We start from the raw sequence: 21190 nt of genomic DNA on the forward strand, positions 1-21190 counted from the left end.
AACCAGTGGCCCTCTCAGCTCTCCTCTCTCTCAGACGACGATTGATCTGTATCGCCAAGTCAATTAGTGCGTTTAATGTCTGTGGGACACCGACTCTAGCAAGCTCATCCTTCAAAGAATCAGAGAGTCCCAAGCGGAACTGATGGCGAAGGGCAGCATCATTCCAGTTCGTATCCGCACCCCATCGCCTGAACTCGGCCACATAACCTTCCACCGCCCTTCGTCCCTGCTGGAGGGTCCGCAAAGCGGTTTCTGCAGTTGCTGAAAGTTGAGGATCTTCATACAATTGAGCCATAGCATCAAAAAAAGTAGAAAGATTAGTCAACGCTGCGTCCTGGTTTTCTAACAGGCGGTGGGCCCAGGTCTGGGGGTCTCCAGAGAGTAGAGACACCACAAAACCCACCTTGGTAGCCTCTAAAGAGAAGGTCCGTGGTTGGAGGGCAAAATATAATTCGCAGGAGTTGCGGAAGGCCCTGAAGCCACTGCGATTCCCAGAAAATCGCTTGGGTATGGGAACTTTAGGTTCTGGTGGTAGCATCACAACTGTAGATGTTGGAACTGCTTCAGCTGAAGAAACTGATGGTTGAGGGGCCCCCAAGGATCCGGAGGGGTTGGAAAGAGTAATTACCCGTTCCTCCAGCCGAGTGTAGCCTTGTTGAAGGCCCTTAACTGCCTCAGACAGTCCTGCCAGGTGTTGACAAAGTTCTTCCATGGCGGAGGCTCCCCGCTCGGGCTCAGACATTGGCTGTCTGCTACTGTCACGTACCTTCTAGTAGCGAGCCCGGATTGCGGAGAGAGGCCTCCTTTACGACTCCCACTACCGGTTTCCTGGCAATACAACAGGGAACACAGGAGTAAGGAGGGGTACAGGTGCCTGGCAGGATCAACAGATGGGTAGGATGGGTAGGCGAGGATCAGTGGAGCAGGTGATCACAGTGAAGGGACCAGCAGGTAGTTTATAGCAGATACACAGTTCAATGGAGCAGGTAACTTGGAGATAAACAGTGCAGGGAAGCAGGTCACTAGTAGCAGGTGAACAGGGTAATATACACAAGTGCTTGCAGCAGATAACAGTCAATATAAGCAGGTACTAGAAGCAGATGGATAGTGTAATACTAGCAGATCACTTGTAGCAGATAATACAATCCAGTATAAGCAGGTGACTTGCAGCAGACAGGTAGTTCAATATGAGCAAGCACTTATAGCAGATGAACAGTTCAGTAAGCAGATTATTTGCAGCAGATAGGTAGTTCAATATGAGCAGGCACTTATAGCAGATGAACAGTTCAGTATAGCAGGTTATTGCAGCAGATAGGTAGTTCAATATGAGCAGGCACTTATAGCAGATGAACAGTCCAGTATAGCAGGTTATTGCAGCAGATAGGTAGTTCAAAATGAGCAGGTACTTATAGCAGATGAACAGTTCAGTATATAAGCAGGTTACCCTTCTAGCAGACGGATGGTCAGAGCAAGCCGAATCGGATACCAGGCGGGAACGAAGTACAAGGGAACAGGCAGGAGAATAGTCACAACAAGCCGAGGTCGGGTGCAGGCGGATAGCAGATGGGTCACAGGCAGGCCGGGTCAAACAGGAACAAACAACACAGATCAGGTCTCACAGGTATAACGCTGTTGAGCAGACAGCAAAGACTGTTGGCAAGAGGCTGGTTTAAATAGGCCGTTTGGCGCCAATACGGACGCACGCACGCGACCGTGCGCGTGCCCGCGCACGCGCACCTGTGTACAAACGTAAGGGCGTTCGTACGATCGTGCGTACCCGCGACGATCGTACATCAGAAGACCTGGAGGACAATCTCTTCATGAGATTTTCATGACAATGGGGGGTGCTTTGGGGAAAAAGCACCTTGTCCCCAGGTTGATGAGAACAAGGGCCTCTTCCGGACAAACGTGGCCGTTGGTTGTCGGGTCTGTGGGCGGGGGGGTTATCGGAATCCGGGAGTCCCCTTTAATAAGGGGGCCCCCAGATAATACCAGCCCCCCACCACATGTGAATGAGTATGGGGTACCATTTACCCCTATCCATTCACCTGGTGAAAAAAGTCTGTTGCCGCCGCCTTCTTCTCTTCTCTTCTTCTCTTCTTCCTCTTCCTTGCGATGTTGACATGATGCTCTTTCTGGCCGCAATGACAGGGACGCATTGTGCGGCGACTTATATAGGGACAAGGGGCGGGGTCACCAGGTGATTTCACATGCTGACCCTGCCCCTTATGATGTCACAGTCCCAGCATCCTCCAGGATTGTAACATCATGTGACATCACCCGGTGACCCCGCCCCTTGTCCCTATATAAGTCGCCACACAACGCGTCCCTGCCATTGCAGCAAGAGAGAGCGTGTTGTGTCAACATCACAAGGAAGAAGAAGAGAACAAGGCGGTGGCGACAGAAGACCGGGCCAACGCTAGTAAAAGAGCTATAAGAAGATAGCGGACCCCGGCAAGTAGAATCGAAGAGCGGGACAAGACCCCCGAAGAGCGGGACAAGACCCCAAAGTCGGAAGAAGACCCCCGAACGGCGGCGGCGATGACAAAGAAGAAAGCCAAGCTCCTCTGCTAGTGAAAGAGCTAGCAAAAGAGCCGGAGCAAGTCCGCCGGATAGTCCAATCGTGTGTACGCAGCATTATTCACTGCAACACCAGTTGCAGTGCCACCACACTCGTGTAATCCAGCAACAGTGTCCCTCCTGATTGTCACCACACCAATCCCAGTGTCACTAGACCAATGTAAGTCAGAAGCAGTCTTGAATGCGCTACACAAGTCCTTCTGTCACCAGACCAGTGCAGCCAGCATTAGTGTTCCTGATCACCACCACACCAGTGTGTTGCCTCTGCCTGCTGACTGTACTAACTCTGGCCTGTTTATTGGTCACATTTCTGCCTGCTGCCTGGATTAATCCTTTGCCTGTTTGCTGACCATGTCAATGCTGCAGACTGAAATGACTCATATGCACATCTTGCGGATTCCAGCGAGACACCAGTCCCAGCCATCCTCTGCGGACAACTTCTTCCTGGCCACATTCATACAGCGATCAGAGCTAAAAATAGCCACTGATTACTGTATAAATGTCACTGGCAGGGAAGGGGTTAACACTAGAGGCAATCAAGGCGTTAAATGTGTGTCTTAAGGAGTGATTCTAACTGTGAGGGGATGGGACTGTCTGGAGGAGGAGGCATATGCTGATCATACGAAGATCTGTCTGTATACATTGACAGGCCTCTGCTCCGTGTTGTTTAGGAGTGATCATGGGTGCCCTCCATTGTCGCGCCGCGCACGCCCCCTAGTGGCCCTAAAGCGGCCGACGTATACTAACGATGATTTGCCCAGGCGAGCCAACCTGCCGCAGTATAACTGCGGCGGCTGGTTGTCTAGTGGCTAAAAAACTCATCATACCTCCTAAAAAATACCTTGGGGTGTTTAATGTCCAAAATGTGTAATTTCGTAAGTGTTTCCACTGTCCTGATACTCCAGGGCCTCTTATAGTAAGGAAATTAAATGTGCAATTCATGCCCCTAGAAAGCTTGAAGGTGCAAATTGGATTATAGGCCTCTCTATGTGGTTTGGCTGTGAAAAGTCTCACGCATGTGGTTTAGCTAGACTCAGGAAGAGTAGTAGAATTCATTTTGGGATGTATTTCTAAGTATTCCCATGCTGTGTGTTAGAAGTATCTTATTAATTGGCAACTTGTATTGATTTTTATTTTAGCAACTTTCACACTGGGGTGCTTTTCGGGCATTGTTGCACTAAAAATAGCGCCTGAAAAACGCCTCTAAAGCCACCCCAGTGTGAAAGCCGGAGTGCTTTCACACTGGGTGGTGCGCTTACAGGATGAAAAAAAAAGTCCTGCTAATAGCATCTTTGGGGCATTGCAGGAGCAGTGAATTCACTGCTCCTAAAACGCCCTTGCCACTGAAATCAATGGCCAGCACCGTCAAAGCTTTTAACAGCTTGTTTGGCCGCTAGCAGGGGTTAAAAGCGGCTAAAAAGTGCTACAAAAACAATGGTAAATGGTCGCTAAAACTAGCGGTGCTTTAATGCCGACGCCCCCGCCCCAGTGTGAAAGTGCCCTTAATGTTGATAAAATAGAAGTTAGGCATAAACCAATTAGGTTTATTATTCCTGATTAAATCTGGTCTGCTGCTGGCCAGTTTTTACACTGCTGTATTCTCTGCAGCATCTTAATTCTTGTAGTAAAGCCCCAGCCTGTGCTCTTTTCCCCTTTCATAGTCTTCAGTGGGATTGCCTCTCTTCTTTGAACAAGATTCATGAAACCCTAGTGCAGTGATGGTGAACCTTGGCACCCCAGATGTTTTGGAACTACATTTCCCATGATGCTCATGCATTCTGCAATGTACTTGAGCATCATAGGAAATGTAGTTCCATAACATCTGGGGTGCCAAGTTTCACCATAGCTGCCCTAGGCAAATAGAAACTGGGTAGATTTATATCACTAATCTAATACATTTATGTAAATAAAGACATCTGACTTAAAATTATGGATGCCAGAGAGTCGACATAACAACCAGGGACCCAGCATTTTTTTCAAAGGTGGTCATTATGACAGCTTCCATATTCCTTTTAGCAAACGTTTATTTGAATGACATCAAAATGTATAATTAATCACTAACCTGAAATCCAGAAAAGCACAGTAGAGGTGGACATGGTTACTATTGTTGGCAGCTTCAATATAGAGTCGAGGTGTCTAAAATAAAGAAAAGTTTGCATGATTGCAACAGTTTCATTTTGACTTGATTTGAACATAGTGGTTGTGTCAAAGACGTGCATTTAGAGAGTATCAATTTAGAGTAGACAAACAAAATATATGTAGTCTGTTTGTTTTTTACCAGCTGATGTGTGCCCCCTATGCGCTTATTCTATTTTTTTATATAAATTTAAACAAAATATTTTGCAACTATGTTTGTTTAACCCGGTATTTTAAATGAAATTTGTGCTCTGCATGTGGATGCTTTAAATTACTAGCAGCATATAATCTCTTTTCCTTCATCTTCCTGCTGTTAAGTCCAGGTACCAGGAGCAAAGAATATTCCTGTACTTCAGGGTATGGAGCGCCATGTTACTCATTCAATGTGACCACACTGGAATGGGGTGTGCAGTACTGTATAATCTCAAAATGGAGCAACATGGAACTTACAAGGGGCTTCCTTTCTTCCCTTCCATTGCAAAAAAAAGTGAGTATGTGCAGCTGGGGAGAAGGAACATTAAAGTGAACTTGTCACTTTGTCCTGCATTGGCAAAAACAGACACATGATGGTGGAAAATGCTCTTTTATAAGCAGTGGATCCTCCCCAGCCCCCCTTCTCCTTATACTTACCTAAGTCTGATTGCGATCCAGCACTGTGCACAAGAGCTTTGTCGCTCCTTTGTGTCATGAAACTTTTGTACTGTGTGTTCCACAGAGTTTTGCCATCCACTGAGTGTTCTATGAAAGACCATCAGGGAAGGAGTAGCCCAAGAACAGAATACCTTTACTGCACATCAGACCCTATAAAGAATGATTGAATTATACGATATATCCAATAGTATCAACACCTTACCCCTATTAAGCTGGTTATACATGGATTTAAATTCAGCCAGTTCAGCTGGGACCGGGTGAGATTTGATCCATATACTGCATGAGTAGGTTGATTGTACCAAGTCATTCTATCAATTGACTTGGGTACAACTATCCTGCTGCATTTATTTACATCTGATTACTGCCGGCGGCTATAGCCTTGAGCAGTAATCATTTTGTTCTGCAGACCAAGAAGGCTCCCCCACCCACCAGCAGAACACAATAGTCTTGTGGGAGGCATCATCCATCAACGCGTGGTGAAAGGAAAGAACATCAAATCATCTATGGCAGGGGTCTTAAAGTGGCGGCCCTCCAGCTGTTGCTAAACTACAAGTCCCATGATGCATTGCAAGGCTGACAGTTACAAGCATGGCTTGATGGGACTTGTAGTTTTGCAACAGCTGGAGCGCCGCCAGTTTGAGACCTCTGATCTATGGGATATCGCACCTATACATCAGCTATCTCTCATCTTTGATCATGCCTAAACATTTGCAACAATAGTACAATGCACTTGTGAGTCATCATTTTCTGGTAAAATTAGATAGAAAGGCACCGCACAAAACATAAGTAACACATTTTCCTTCTACAAAACAACAAAAAGTGATCATTTTGAATAGGGAATTGTATTTATGACTGATCCAAGTGTAATTAGAATAAAAATGACTTGCTATAAAAAAGATTTACATACATTTTACCATAAAAAAATCATTGAGGAAAAAAAAAAAGGAGTTAGATGATTTAAAGCTAAAAATGCTCTTACTAGTATGGATATGCTTATTACCATATTAACTGCTAACTGCTATAGCATTGGCAATAAATGTTTTACCTGGGTATACAGACAGTTAGAAAAACAATACAGGTCATTGTGACTTACACATTCGTGAGGAAGGGGTGCAGCAAAAATGGTTAGGGAGAAAGAGGAAGGGCGACATGTCTTTAATATTACTTTAAAGTGATATTAAAGTCTTTTTTTTTTTTTATTAAATAACAAACATAGTTACATAGTATAGTTACATAGTAGGTGAGGTTGAAAAAAGACACAAGTCCATCAAATCCAACCTATGTGTGTGATTATATGTCAGTATTACATTGTATATCCCTGTATGTTGTGGTCGTTCAGGTGCTTATCTAATAGTTTCTTGAAACTATCGATGCTCCCTGCTGAGACCACCGCCTGTAGAAGGAAATACCACATCCTTGCCGCTCTTACAGTAAAGAACCCTCTACATAGTTTAAGGTTAAAGCTCTTTTCTTCTCATTTTAATGAGTGGCCACGTGTCTTGTTAAACTCCCTTCCGAGAAAAAGTTGTATCCCTGTTGTGGAGTCACCAGTACGGTATTTTGTATATTGAAATCATATCCCCTTTCAAGCGTCTCTTCTCCAGAGAGAATAAGTTCAGTGCTTGCAACCTTCCTTCATGCATAGAATGCATGAAGGTAAAAAACCTTGTGCCTTTACAAACACTTTAAGTCCTTTATTAATAAAATGATGCATACATCTATGACTATCAGTCGCACTAAAAACTGGTAGTTTATGATAAAACAATATTGAGTAATTTGTAGAAGGCTTGAAATAGATCCAGTGGGTCAAATGTTGAAAAGGTCTAATAGTCAGCTCTTCTAAGTACTGTACCCTTACTCTCTTCAAACATACCAATCTCTAACTTGAAGGATCACTCCCCAACTTGTGGAGATTGTACTTTCCAATTCTTTGTAATCAAGCTTTAGGAGTTGTGAAATTATGGATCTCTTACATTTCACAATTTGTAAATGGGTATTATGTAATAATCAAGATTACTCATGAGTCATAAGAGAGCTAAACTGAAGTGATATTTCATATCAATCACAGTATAGTCAACCAATATCGTACAATTTAACCACTTTCAGACCGGACCATTTTGCTGGTCAATGACCAGAGGTCTTTTTACAATTTGGCACTGCGCTGCTTTAACTGGTAATTGCGCAGTCATGCAATGTTGTACCCAAACAAAATTTGCGTCCTTTTCTTCCCACAAATAGAGCTTTCTTTTGATGGTATTTGATTGCCTCTGCGATTTTTATTTTTTGCGATATAAACGTAAAAAGTCCGCAAATTTTGAAAAAAAATGATATTTTCTACTTTTTGTTATTAGAAAAATCCAATAAACTCAATTTTAGTCATACATTTAGGCCAAAATGTATTCAGCCACATGTCTTTGGTAAAAAAAAAGTCAATAACTGTATATTTATTGGTTTGCGCAAAAGTTGTCACATCTACAAACTAAGGTACGTTTTCTGGAATTTACGCAGCTTTTAGTTTACGACTGCCTATCTCATTTCTTGAGGTGCTAAAATGGCAGGGCAGTACAAACCCCCCCAAATGATCCCATTTTGGAAAGTAGACCCCCTAAGGAAATTGATAAGTGGCATGTTGAGCCCATTGAATATTTTATTTTTTTGCCTCAAGCGATTGAATAATGACAAAAAAATTTTTTTTTTTTTTTTTTTACACAAAGTTGTCACTAAATGATATATTGCTCACACATGCCATGGTTATATGTGGAATTGTACCCCAAAATACATTCTGCTGCTTCTCCTGAGTACGGGGATACCACATGTGGTCGACTTTTTGGAAGCCTAGCCGCGTACGGGGCCCCGAAAGCCAAGCACCGCCTTCAGGATTTCTAAGGGCATACATATGTCATTTTACTCCTCACTACCTATCACAGTTTTGAAGGCCATAAAATGCCAAGATGGCACAAAACCCCCACAAATGACCCCATTTTAGAAAGTAGACACCCCAAGCTATTTGCTGAGAGGCATGTTGAGTCCATGGAATATTTTATATTTTGCCACAAGTTGCGGGAAAATTACAAACTTTATAAATTTTTCACAAAGTTGTCACTAAATGATATATTGCTCACACATGCCATGGGCATATGTGAAATTACACCCCAAAATAAATTCTGCTGCTTCTCCTGAGTACGGGGATACCACATGTGTGGGATTTTTTGGGAGCCTAGCCGCGTACGGGGCCCCGAAAGCCAAGAACCGCCTTCAGGTTTTCTAAGGGCGTAAATATTTGACTTCACTCCTCACTACCTATTACAGTTTTGAAGGCCATAAAATGCCAAGATGGCACAAAACCCCCACAAATAACCCCATTTTAGAAAGTAGACACCCCAAGCTATTTGCTGAGAGGCATGTTGAGTCCATGGAATATTTTATATTTTGCCACAAGTTGCGGGAAAATTACAAACTTTTTTTTTTTATTTTTATTTTTTAACAAAGTTGTCACTAAATGATATATTGCTCACGCATGCCATGGGCATATGTGAAATGACACCCCAAAATAAATTCTGCTGCTTCTCCTGAGTACGGGGATACCACATATGTGGGACTTTTTGGGAGCCTAGCCGCGTACGGGGTCCCGAAAACCAAGCACCGCCTTCAGGCTTTCTAAGGGCGTTACAGTTTTGAAGGCCATAAAATGCCAAGATGGCACAAACCCCCCCCAAATGACCCCATTTTGGAAAGTAGACACCCCTAAATTTAGGGGTACACTAGTGAGACTAGGTAATAAATGGCGGGTGCCCTGAAACTATAAAAAAATAACTAACCAACCAGCCTCACCTGTAACAGTTATATGGTGATCACTGGTGAAAGGGTTAACTAGGGGGGCAATCAGGGGGCTTTATGCGGTAGTATATGGGGGTCCCTGGCGCTATAAAAAGCTGCGGCGAACCTAAATACCTACCTGCCTAACTAGCGTCACCTGTGACACTAATACAGCGATCAGAAAAATGATCGCTTATTAGGCTGGGTTCACACTGGAGCGATGCGGGAACGCCACGAATCCGCGGCGGGTTCCCGCATCGCATGCCTCCCGGCGGCAGTTTACACTGCCCTATGCGAACTGCTGGGAGTGTCAGTGAAATGTTAATGACACCCCCAGATCAGTTCGCATATCGCAGTGCGATCTGCAAACTCGGATCGCATGGTGTGAACACCCATGCGATTCGATTCTGCTGCGGACCAAAAAAAGGGTCCCGTGCGAGTTTGCGGCGGGTGCGGCGGGTGCGACGCGAATTCAGCCATACTATCTGTATGGCTGAACTCGAATCGCACAGAGATCGGATGTGATTTGCACTGCAGTGCGGTGCGAATCACATCCGTTCTCATAAACCGCTGCAATGTGAACCCAGCCTTAGTGACACTGGCGACAGGGGGTGATCACGGGGTTAAACCTTTATTGGGGGGGTTAGGGGGGTACCTTAGAACTAAAGGGGGCTAACCCTAACTGCGCTAACAGTTATTACAGTCACAAATGACACCCGCCAGGTGATCAGGGGGTTAAACCTTTATTAGGTAATAAATGGCGGGTGCCCTGAAACTATAAAAAAATAACTAACCAACCAGCGTCACCTGTAACAGTTATATGGTGATCACTGGTGAAAGGGTTAACTAGGGGGCAATCAGGGGGCTTTATGCGGTAGTATATGGGGGTCCCTGTCGCTATAAAAAGCTGCGGCGAACCTAAATACCTACCTGCCTAACTAGCGTCACCTGTGACACTAATACAGCGATCAGAAAAACGATCGCTTATTAGGCTGGGTTCACACTGGAGCGATGCGGGAACGCCACGAATCCGTGGCGGGTTCCCGCATCGCATGCCTCCCGGCGGCAGTTTACACTGCCCTATGCGAACTGCTGGGAGTGTCAGTGAAATGTTAATGACACCCCCAGATCAGTTTGCATATCGCAGTGCGATCTGCAAACTCGGATCGCATGGTGTGAACACCCATGCGATCCGATTCTGCTGCGGACCAAAAAAAGGGTCCCGTGCGAGTTTGCGGCGGGTGCGGCGGGTGCGGCGGGTGCGGCGGGTGCGGCGGGTGCGACGCGAATTCAGCCATACTATCTGTATGGCTGAACTCGAATCGCACAGAGATCGGATGTGATTTGCACTGCAGTGCGGTGCGAATCACATCCGTTCTCATAAACCGCTGCAATGTGAACCCAGCCTTAGTGACACTGGCGACAGGGGGTGATCACGGGGTTAAACCTTTATTGGGGGGGTTAGGGGGGTACCTTAGAACTAAAGGGGGCTAACCCTAACTGCGCTAACAGTTATTACAGTCACAAATGACACCCGCCAGGTGATCAGGGGGTTAAACCTTTATTAGGTAATAAATGGCGGGTGCCCTGAAACTATAAAAAAATAACTAACCAACCAGCGTCACCTGTAACAGTTATATGGTGATCACTGGTGAAAGGTTTAACTAGGGGGCAATCAGGGGGCTTTATGCGGTAGTATATGGGGGTCCCTGTCGCTATAAAAAGCTGCGGCGAACCTAAATACCTACCTGCCTAACTAGTGTCACCTGTCACACTAATACAGCGATCAGAAAAACGATCGCTTACTGCAGTGCGGTGCGAATCACATCCATTCTCATAAACCGCTGCAATGTGAACCCAGCCTTAGTGACACTGGCGACGGGGGGTGATCACGGGGTTAAACCTTTATTGGGGGGGTTAGGGGGGTACCCTAGAGCTAAAGGGGGCTAACCCTAACTGCCCTAACAGTTATTACAGTCACAAATGACACCAATGCAAAAAAAAAAAAAACCCTATTGGTGTCACTGTGACTGGGGGGGGGAGGGGTGATTGGGGGGGTGATCGGGGGGTGAAGGGGGGGTGTGAGTGTGCCTGGCATGTTCTACTGTGAAGTGTCGTGTTGGTGCAACTCACTGATCCTCTCTCCTCGGTGCCGGAACGAAAAATACCGACACGGAGGAGAGATTACATCACTTCCTCTCCTGTGTTTACATTACAGGAGAGGAAGTGATGTCATGCCTCACTTCCATTCGTCAGGAGCGATCGAGAGGGGGTGGCCATGAATGAATGGCCGCCCCCTCATCCCGATCGGGCCCCCCACCCGCGGGAAGGCAGGGACGTATATGTACGCCCATATGCCTGCCCGTGCCATTCTGTCGACGTACATCGTCGTGCGGCGGTCGGCAAGTGGTTAAGGGCAAAATAGAAGCCAATATTTCTCCTATGTAGCTATTTTGACATTGTGAAAAAAACAACATACTGTGAGTTTTTATAGGCATAAATATGTTGGATATTCTCTGTGATATGAACCTACATTGGAAACAATATAGGGCAGTGATGGCGAATCTTGGCACCCCCGGATGTTTTGGAACTACAATTGCCATGATGCTCATGCACTCTGCAGTGTAGTGGAGCATCATGGGAAATGTAGTTCCAAAACATCTGGAGTGTCGAGGTTCGCCATCATTGATTAAGAGACACAATCTACTACAGAGTTTTGCCAACTTTCTCATCAGGTTGGACATGTATCTTCTAGATACACATTAGTGCCACCTACTTGTTTAAAGCGGAGGTCCACCCTAAAGTGGACCTTCCGCTCATCGGAACCCTCCCCCCCTCCGGTGCCACAATCGGCACCTTTCAGGGGGGAGGGGGGTGCAGTTACCTGGATAATCCAGGTAACTGCACCCACTTCCGGGACAGCTCTCTGCGGAAAGGGGCGTAACTTACGCCCCTTTCCGCAAGTGCCCGCCCCTTCCCGCAAGTGCCCCGCTGCCTGCTGGGAAACACACAGCTCCCAGAGGCAGCGGGGAGCGTCCTTATTGCGCAGCGCAATTCGCGCATGCGCAGTAGGGAACCGGGAAATGAAGCCGAAAGGCTCCATTTCCTGATTCCCATACCCAAGATGGCGGCGGCAGGACCCGACAGACGACCTAGCGATCGTCTTCGGGTGCCGACATCGCGGGCGCGCTGGACAGGTAAGTGTCACTATTTTAAAAGTCAGCAGCTGCAGTATTTGTAGCTGCTGGCTTTTAAAAAAAAAAAAAAACGCGGAGTCCCGGTGGACTCCCGCTTTAAATTGATAATGTGTCTCAGGCACATTCAATTTTACTTTTGTAACAAAGCTTCAGATAGAAATTGTGCGTTCTACACTTGGATAGTGCCTGAGATTGAAGATTCCTGCTTTTTCTTTGTAGCACTTTGGTATTCTGTTTTGCTGTTACTGCTATCTGGCTGATTAAGATATTGGACCGCCTTTTGGATACCACAGTTTACTTGTGGGCTGCCTATCCACAGCTATGCTTGTTCTGTAAATCTGTTGATCCCTGCTTTTTCTTCTACCTAAATTTTGATTATGTCGGTTGTCCTGGCCAGTTTACCTACTACTATATTGTCCTCAATTTAACACTTTTGTCATGTATGACAATTGTCACCCTTGAGGGAAATCAGAGGGCAGGAGCGGACTAACAACTCATGGGGCCCCCGGGCAATAGGAGATTATGGGGCCCCCAGGCAATCAGATATTATGGGGCCACAAAGTGTACACACACATATTATACAATCGCACAGTATACACATACATGTACACACAGTATACACAGACATGTTTCTATTGGCTGAGAAGGTACTGGAGAGTTGGGGCAGCTATAATCTCAAATTTTTAGACCAAAAGGATGTCGTAAGGGGCATTTCAGAGACAGATGTAAAAAAAAAACAGACTTTTACATACTTTCCCTGGTTTTACTGAGGCTGGCAACCCTGATGGGGCCCCCTAGTGGCCCAGGGCCCACGGGCAGTGTCCGAGTGGCCAAATGGTCAGTCCGCCCCTGTCGGAGGGTTATGATTTGAGAGCATAATGCAGAACAACCCATTCTTCCTCATACGTGTTCCTGGTCTAGACCAGATGCTACTTAAGCCCCATGCACACTATCAGTTTTTCTGTTGAGTTTTTCCTTCAGATTTACCAAAACCATATAATATGAGGTCAAACCTTAGGAGTTTCAATTCGTATGCAATCAGGCAGGCCCTTCTACTACATGGTTTTGGTAAACCTGAAGGAAAAACTGATCAGAAAAACTGATAGTGTGTATGGGGCTTTAGACTCCAAGGTAACCACATCAATCACTGGTTACACATAAGGATCTACACTAACCCAACAGCAGCTCTATAAGAAAGAGCACCTCCTGTACACATTTTACACTTCATCTCTGTCCTTCTTGCAATATATGCATGCATTATCAGACCACTTACAAGTGAAAAACAGATGTGCATGTAAAACAAATCAACCTTATTGATCAACTTTTTTTTTCATGATAATAATTTAAGAATTCATACACAGCAAAAGCCTTATATTTAGTCAGTGCATTCATTTTTAAATAGCATGGTTGCTTTTGTTTTTGTTTTTTTTGGCACCAGTATTTTAGCATAAATGTTTGACACAAAAGTTTTACTACATGACTTTTACATATATCACATCTACAGAAATAATATATCACGCCTTAAAAAGTAATAGTCACTTAGGGACCCTAAACCTTAGCATAACTCCTATACGACTCCTGAAACGAAATTTTAAAATTAGCCCCCATGACTATTATCATGGTGAAAATTACAATACTATTATGGTAATAGAGAGATATCAAAAATGTCCTACAGCAACAACTTTTTCGTTTCTCCCATTTCATGAGCACCAAATTATTGGTGCATGGAAACGTGTGTGCCAAAATGAATTTTTATGCATGAAAAAAATAAATATGTCTGTGTGTTAGTACTGCAGTATATTTTCCTTTTTTTTGCGCATGATTTAACTCCTGTTTGTAGGAACTTTGGATGTGCTAAATGTGGGAAAGAGCAATGCTAGGACTCTAGCTTTGGCTAGGGAGAACTTTTTCATTTAAAAACATTGATCTGCAATCGTTTCCTATTAAGAGACGCCACAAGATGACTTTCCATAGAAAGCAAATTGGCTTTTGTTTAAAACACTATGTTTCTCTGGTTTAACTGAGCATGAAAGTTCATCTTTGAGCTACTTCTGATTATGCTTCTGCCATTGATTTTATGACAACAACACAAGCAAGCTTTATATAACGCTTTTTGCTAGCTGTCAAAGTAAGAAAAATCTGATTTTAGTTCACTGAACTTGTTCGGATGTATGTAAGGGTTGGCCCTTAAAAAAATATCATATGAATACATTGGTTACAGCCATCAAAAGAAGTACATATCTTATACGCTCCATTTATACCTGGCTTTTATGTAACAGATCTCAGAAATGTGGTTTACTTATTGGCACTGACGAGGATCTCTAAGGGTCCTTAACAAAAAAAAATGTTTGGCTGTAGAAAACGACTTAAAATTTTTATTTTTCTATAGCCAGTTTCAAGAATAATTTCAATCTTCAAATTTCTTCAGTACGCTGTAAGCAGGCCATACATTATACATTTTTTTTGGTTCAACCAGTGGGTTGAACCAGAAAAAAGTGCTGATTCCCCCATCCACACATTAGAGGTAGATTGGGAAAACACTTCCCCTGAGATATTGTATTCTCACAGTGGGTAGACTTTCCTGTCGTCAGTACACAATGATCAGTGTTGCCAACCATAGCTGGCAGCACCAATTGCTTGAAAAAAACCCAAACAGGGTCATTGTACAGATCCATACGTGGATCGGAATTTCGATCCATGTATGGCTGGCTTAACACTATCTGCTTATCTTATCTTATGTAAAACTGATTTAAACAGACTGCTTAAGCAGGCCTTAGGCAGGCTACGGCAGCCCCTAGCGATAATGGCAAGTAAATCTGGCAGGCTGGTTGTACCCAAGTTGATCGACCGATCAATTTGGTACATTCAGCCTGCCCATACATTGTTTGAATCTGAGCCAGTTCCTACTGAACCGGCCAAGATTCAAACAATCTATGGCCAGCATTACACTTTGTGAAGTGGCATGGGACAGACTCACAGGTTTCCCTGCTGCTTGTGCCTCTTTTGGCACATTATGCAATAGTTAGACTAACTAACCAGTGCCGGTTTTCTATGAGGCACTCATAGCAGGGGGAGGGGCCAGGAATATCTTTGATGGACCAGAGAAGAGGAAAATTGGGGCTGCTCTGTGCAAAGCCATTGCATAGAGCAGGTAAGTATGACACGTTTGTTATTTTCAGGAGGAGCGCCCAATACAAACATTCATGACACAAAAGATCAAATTTAAGTATTTATTGAATAAAAGGTATCATAGACTTTTTGAGTCATGAAACTTTTGTACTTGGCGCTCTTCAATACCTATCACAGAGTTTTGCCAGCCACTGAGTGTTCTCTGAGAGACTATTTAGAGAGGCAGTAGCCCAAAAGCACAATTAGGTCCATCTACATGATACTTTTACTGCACAACAGCCCCTGTAATAGATGATTGAATTCTACCATATATCCAATAGTATCAATACCTCACCCCTATTAAGCCAGCCATACATGGATTGAAATTCAGCCGGTTCAGCTGCGACTGGGCGAAATTTGATCCCTCTATGGGTAGGCTGATTGAACCCAAGTCAATCCATTGATCGGCTTGGGTAAAACCATCCTGCTGGATTTTTTACATGTGATTACTGCTGGTGGCTATAGCTGCTAGCAGTAATCATTGTGTTCTGTGAGGCAAGAAGGCTCCCCCACCCACCAGCAGAACACAATAGTGCTGTGGGAGGCATCACCCATCAACATATGGTGGAAGGAACGAAAAAGTGCAACAACAACAAAATGCAAAATGGCAGTCTCCTCTGAGCCAAACGCAGTGGAACTGTGGTACTTCTGGCAGGTGACATGCCACTTCCCTTTTTCTGGCCTTTACAAAATGTAATACTGTATATTGATGAGTCTGAAAGCACAGCACTTAAACAGTTTATCCAATAATTCTCTTTTCTAACTAATGCCCATTGCTGATCTGTGTCAAAATCAAACTTGCTAATATGAGTGGGCTTTAAGCCCCATACACACTATCAGATTGTCTGCTGATTTTTTCCTTCAGGTTTACCAAAACCATGTAGTACAAGGGCCTGCCTGATTGCATACACATTGAAACCCCTAAGGTTTGACCTCATATTTTATGGTTTTGGTAAATCTGATGGAAAAAATCAGCAGACAATCTGATAGTGTGTATGGGGCTTTACTATCCAACCAGCTATTCCTCTTCAGTACTGTAAAATAGCTGCTATAGCAAGAGTTCTATTAATTCTCATTTGAGCAGATTGGTTTGCTCATCCATTTCTAGACCTATCTATTAAAGTGTACCGAAAGCCAAGTTTTTATTTTTTATTTTTTTAGTATTTGAGAGTAGAAAAGATTTTGAACTTGTTTGAACGTGTTTTTATTGCTATATGAGTCCCTGTGTCCATGAATTAACCTCAAAAAAGAGTATTTATCCTGATAACCATTGGCACCACGGATAAAAGTAGGGGAAAATTCAAAATTTTCATTTGTCACTGTACTAGGACCAGAGGCAAAATCTTTCAGTGTAAACGTTTGTTTTAGTGACAACTGTCTAAATGCAAAAGTACCACACCTTAGATTTTTGTCCTGCTTGCTGTTGTTTCTATGGAACAGAAAGTGAAAAGAAATCCTACCAAAGGGACAAAGACAGCAAAGAAAAACCTGATGGGGGGTTTAAAGTGATTGTAAAGCTTTGTTTACAATCACTTTATGGCTCCCGCTGCTATCAATCTATCCAATGAGGACCTGTGACAGCGGCTGGAGCTGCTGTGCTCGTCCCCGTCACTGGAACGATCTAGTTCAGGTAAGAAAAAAGCGAGAGGGGGTCTGTATGGGTGCTGCAGCATAAAAGGTTTTTCACCTTAATGCATAGAATAAATTATGGCAGGCATGTCCAATCGCGGCCCGTGTTCCGGTTTTGGATAGGCCCGCCTGGTAATTTTGACATATATATCTTTTGTGGCCCCCAATGAACTCCCGATCGGCGGGGGCCACAAAAGATATAAATGCCTTGGAGGGGACGGGACAAGTGCCGTACAGGATACAGGAGTATTTCCTGTTTACACGGCGTCCTGTGTAAAAGGAAGTCCCCTCTCCTGCACTGCCACAGGACAACTGTTCTGTCTATCACAGGAGGCAGGACTTTCAATTAAAGAGGTAGCTGAGAAAACAGGAGTTTTTCCTGTATGTCTGTCGGCGCTCATCCCGCCCCCCTCCCTGTCTCCTCAAGGCTGCAGATGTACATGAATCAGGCTGCACTGACAGCAATGTTGAGTCTGCATTCATGTCAATGTGGACGCTGCATTAATGATAATATGGATGCTGCATTAATGATAATGTGGGTGCTGCATTCATGGCAATGGAGTGGGTACTGCATTCATGGCAATACGGTGGGTGCTGCTTTCATGTCAATATGGTGGGTGCTGCATTCATGGCAATATGGTGGGTGCTGCATTCAGGGCAATATGGTGGGTGCTGCATTCATGGCAATATGGTGGGTGCTGCTTTCATGGCAATATGGTGGGTGCTGCATTCATGGCAATATGGTGGGTGCTGCATTCATGGCAATATGGTGGGTGCTGCATTCATGGCAATACGGTGGGTGCTGCATTCATGGCAATATGGTGGGTGCTGCATTCATAGCAATGGAGTGGGTGCTACATGCATGCCAATGGAGTGGGTGCTGCATTCATGGCAATACGATGGGTGCTGCATTCATGGCGATGGAGTGGGTGCTGCATTCATGGCAATATGGTGGGTGCTGCATTCATAGCAATGGAGCGGGTGCTACATTCATGCCAATGGAGTGGGTGCTGCATTCATGGCAATACGGTGGGTGCTGCATTCATGGCACTTGTGAGTCTGCAGATGGGCACTGATTAGGCTGCATTGATGGTCACTGACCCTTATTTTGCTTCACAGTTCTTTATTTAAAATGTAAGATTTCTTCCTGAAACATACTTTTTAAAGTTAAGGTGCATGTTTTAAGCCCATAAATACGGTATATCCAAATAAAATGCCCAAGCTCACCTGTTCACCACATACAGCCACAAAGGCAAGAGAATTCTTGTTGGGCAGTGTATTAGTGCTCGAACGGACACACTTAGACCAAACTGTAATGGTTTTAATAATGTCAGGCAAAATGGTCGGCCCTGAAGCATGTTCTGTTCATCAAATCTGGCCCTCTTTGAAAAAAATTTGGACACCCCTGCATTAAGGTGAAAAACCATGAGGGTTTACAACCCCTTTAACCACTTTTTACACTACAGATATCCTCAGTAAAAATTGCTTTCATTCACCTAACCCAGCACAGTTTAACCTCCTGTTGTACAATAATGGGGTCCATCATTTGAGGTGAGGGCACACCTATAACAACATGTTTGGTGGTGGAACACTGTGTATGGAGTTTGTTTAAAGGCATGGTGAACCTTGGCACCCCAGATGTTTTGGAACTACATTTCCCATGATGCTCCACTACACTGCAGAGTGCATGAGCATCATGGGAAATGTAGTTCCAAAACATCTGGGGTGCCAAGGTTCACCATCACTGGTCTAAGGGATGTACAGTAGAAATAAGAAGAAATAAGGTGTATATCTATACAGTATATCACATCACAATCAACAAAAGGATTTTTATATAGTTTTGTGTATACATTCTTGACTTAAAATATGGTGTTTTCATTTGCAAGTGCGTGTATGGTAAATACATAATGTTTTTTCCTTTTTTTTTTCTGGGGATATTTTTGGAAACATATTTGGATTTGGACAGTTGCTCATATGTACTATATATGAGTGTTTTACTATTTTTGCTGTTTTTAAATTTTTCTATTAGGACCAAATGTTAAGGAATGTTACATTTGCCTGGCAAAAGGCAACAAGGAGCTATTACATACATATTACAGACATTACGGATATCATTCATTACACTTACACAAATGCTGAGGCATTTGCAAAGTAATTTTTTTCACAGTAGACCTTTAAGTGTACATTAAAATGCTAATTAACTGTACGATGAATAGAAAGGGCTCAGTAAAGGATTGAGGAACAGTAAATGGGAAATAAGGCATCAACATCCATCTTCTAGTAAGTTTAGAGTAAAGGGTTAATGTTTTCAGTCACAAGTGTACAGTGATGGATTAGAGTTTCTTTGTTGTCTGTTTTTCCATTACTTTTATTTCTATGACCAGAGGTGTGGTCAAAGAAATTCAACAAAAGATGCGTTTTGGTTCTTATATTACTCCATTCATGCCTGACATATTAAAATTAGCTTGCTTAATTTAAGTTTCCCTTTTTCCATATTCACATTTTTCTTACTGCTGACAATCATTTCTTTAATAATGCTCGGCATTGTTATAAGACACTCCAAATTATTCAACCCAAGTGTACCAAAATAAACTTTTCCTAAATTAAAAGTCTTCTTTCTTCATAACTCCAGTATGTTACTGCTGTAGTTCTTGAAAATTACCTTGTGTTTAATGCTTTCTGCTCTCCCTTGTTTTTAGGGCCCATTCATGCCAGAACGCGGTGCGGGAAACCAATGCACATTTCCCACACCCCATGCAATACGCACGCAGTTGCAATCTGCAGCGGGTTATCAATGTTACGTTTTCAGGGTAGGATGCTTCTGCTCTCTCCTGTTTTCAGGGTAGAATGCTTCTGCTTTCCCCTGTGTCCTGGGCTTCAAGTAGAATTACAGGGAAAAAAAAAATTTTTTTTTTTAGATAGAGTGAGCGATTTTTTTTTTTTTTTTTTTATCAGCTGTGTCCCACTGGGGGGGATTTACCTTCACTTCCTGTCCTATAAACAAAACAGGAATTTAGAAGAAATCCCTGCAATTTAAGGGAATCCCTTGGGGACCCCCCCGGGTCACCAAAACCCCCACGCTAAGCCCACCCATTGGAAGATTTCTCCTCTATAACTTTTCTGGAGACAACCCAAAATTTTGGGTTTTCTTTTACTTTCAATGAGGGGATAAAAAGAGAGGGTGAATCTCTCTAACACGGACACAGATAGTAACAGGAACTGACACGTGTTTTAATCCCTCTCCATTCTGTCCAAAACTAAGGAAAAAAAAGGTTTTGCCTTTAGTTATATTTTAATGCTTCTGCTTTCCCCTGTGGCCAGGGTAGAACGTTTCTGTTCTCCCCTGTGTCTGGCCGGGGCTTAATGCTTCTGCTCTCCCCTGTAGCCAGGGTAAAATGCTTTTGTTCTCCCCTGTTTGTCCAGGATTAATGCTTCTCCTCTTCTCTGTGGCCCAGGTAGAATACATTTTCTCTCCCCAGCTTTTCGGGCTTCATGCTTTTGCTCTTCCTTGGGTCTTGGGCTTAATGCTTTCTTGCCTTTTTTGTGTGTTTATAGACAGCAAGACAGGAAGTTCAGCTTTGGGTGCAAATTTATAAAATGTTGTAGAATTAGAAAGAATGCAGAGAAGAGCAAGTCAATTAGTAAAAGGCATGGGGGACCTCAGCTATGAAGAAAGCTTGCTGATCTGAATGTATTCTCCCTTGAGCAAAAAATAATAATATGATCACCTTGTAAAAATATAAACATCTATAATATGTATATAATATATATATATATATATATATATATATATATATATATATATACTGTGCATGTATTAAACAAAACTCATTAAAAATAAGTTCAATTTAGGTTCACCAAAAACATAAATGCTGCGTCCTTTAGAGCTGCAAAACAATAAAACATCCTTCCACAGAAGCTAGTTCTTTACAACTAAGTGGATTACGTAAAAAAGGCTGGGCATGTTTGTAAATTTACTTTTTTTACTTTTCCCGTGATTAAGCTCTTTTTGG

General features: G+C 43.5%; 1 protein-coding gene across 2 annotated transcripts in view; it reads right to left on the minus strand.

The window, feature by feature from the left end:
- Positions 1 to 21190, minus strand: part of ADGRD1 (adhesion G protein-coupled receptor D1) — an 843751-nt gene that overhangs the window by 456706 nt on the left and 365855 nt on the right. For both annotated transcript variants that reach the window (XM_077461779.1, XM_077461778.1), the window contains one exon: positions 4643 to 4716. In XM_077461779.1, the coding sequence (XP_077317905.1) occupies positions 4643 to 4716 (74 nt within the window). The remainder of the gene's footprint in view (positions 1 to 4642; positions 4717 to 21190) is intronic.

The sequence above is a fragment of the Lithobates pipiens genome, unplaced genomic scaffold, assembly GCF_037356315.1.
Source record: "Lithobates pipiens isolate NorthernLeopardFrog02 unplaced genomic scaffold, aLitPip1_a1.2 Scaffold_3, whole genome shotgun sequence".
Classification (NCBI taxonomy): Eukaryota; Metazoa; Chordata; class Amphibia; order Anura; family Ranidae; genus Lithobates; species Lithobates pipiens.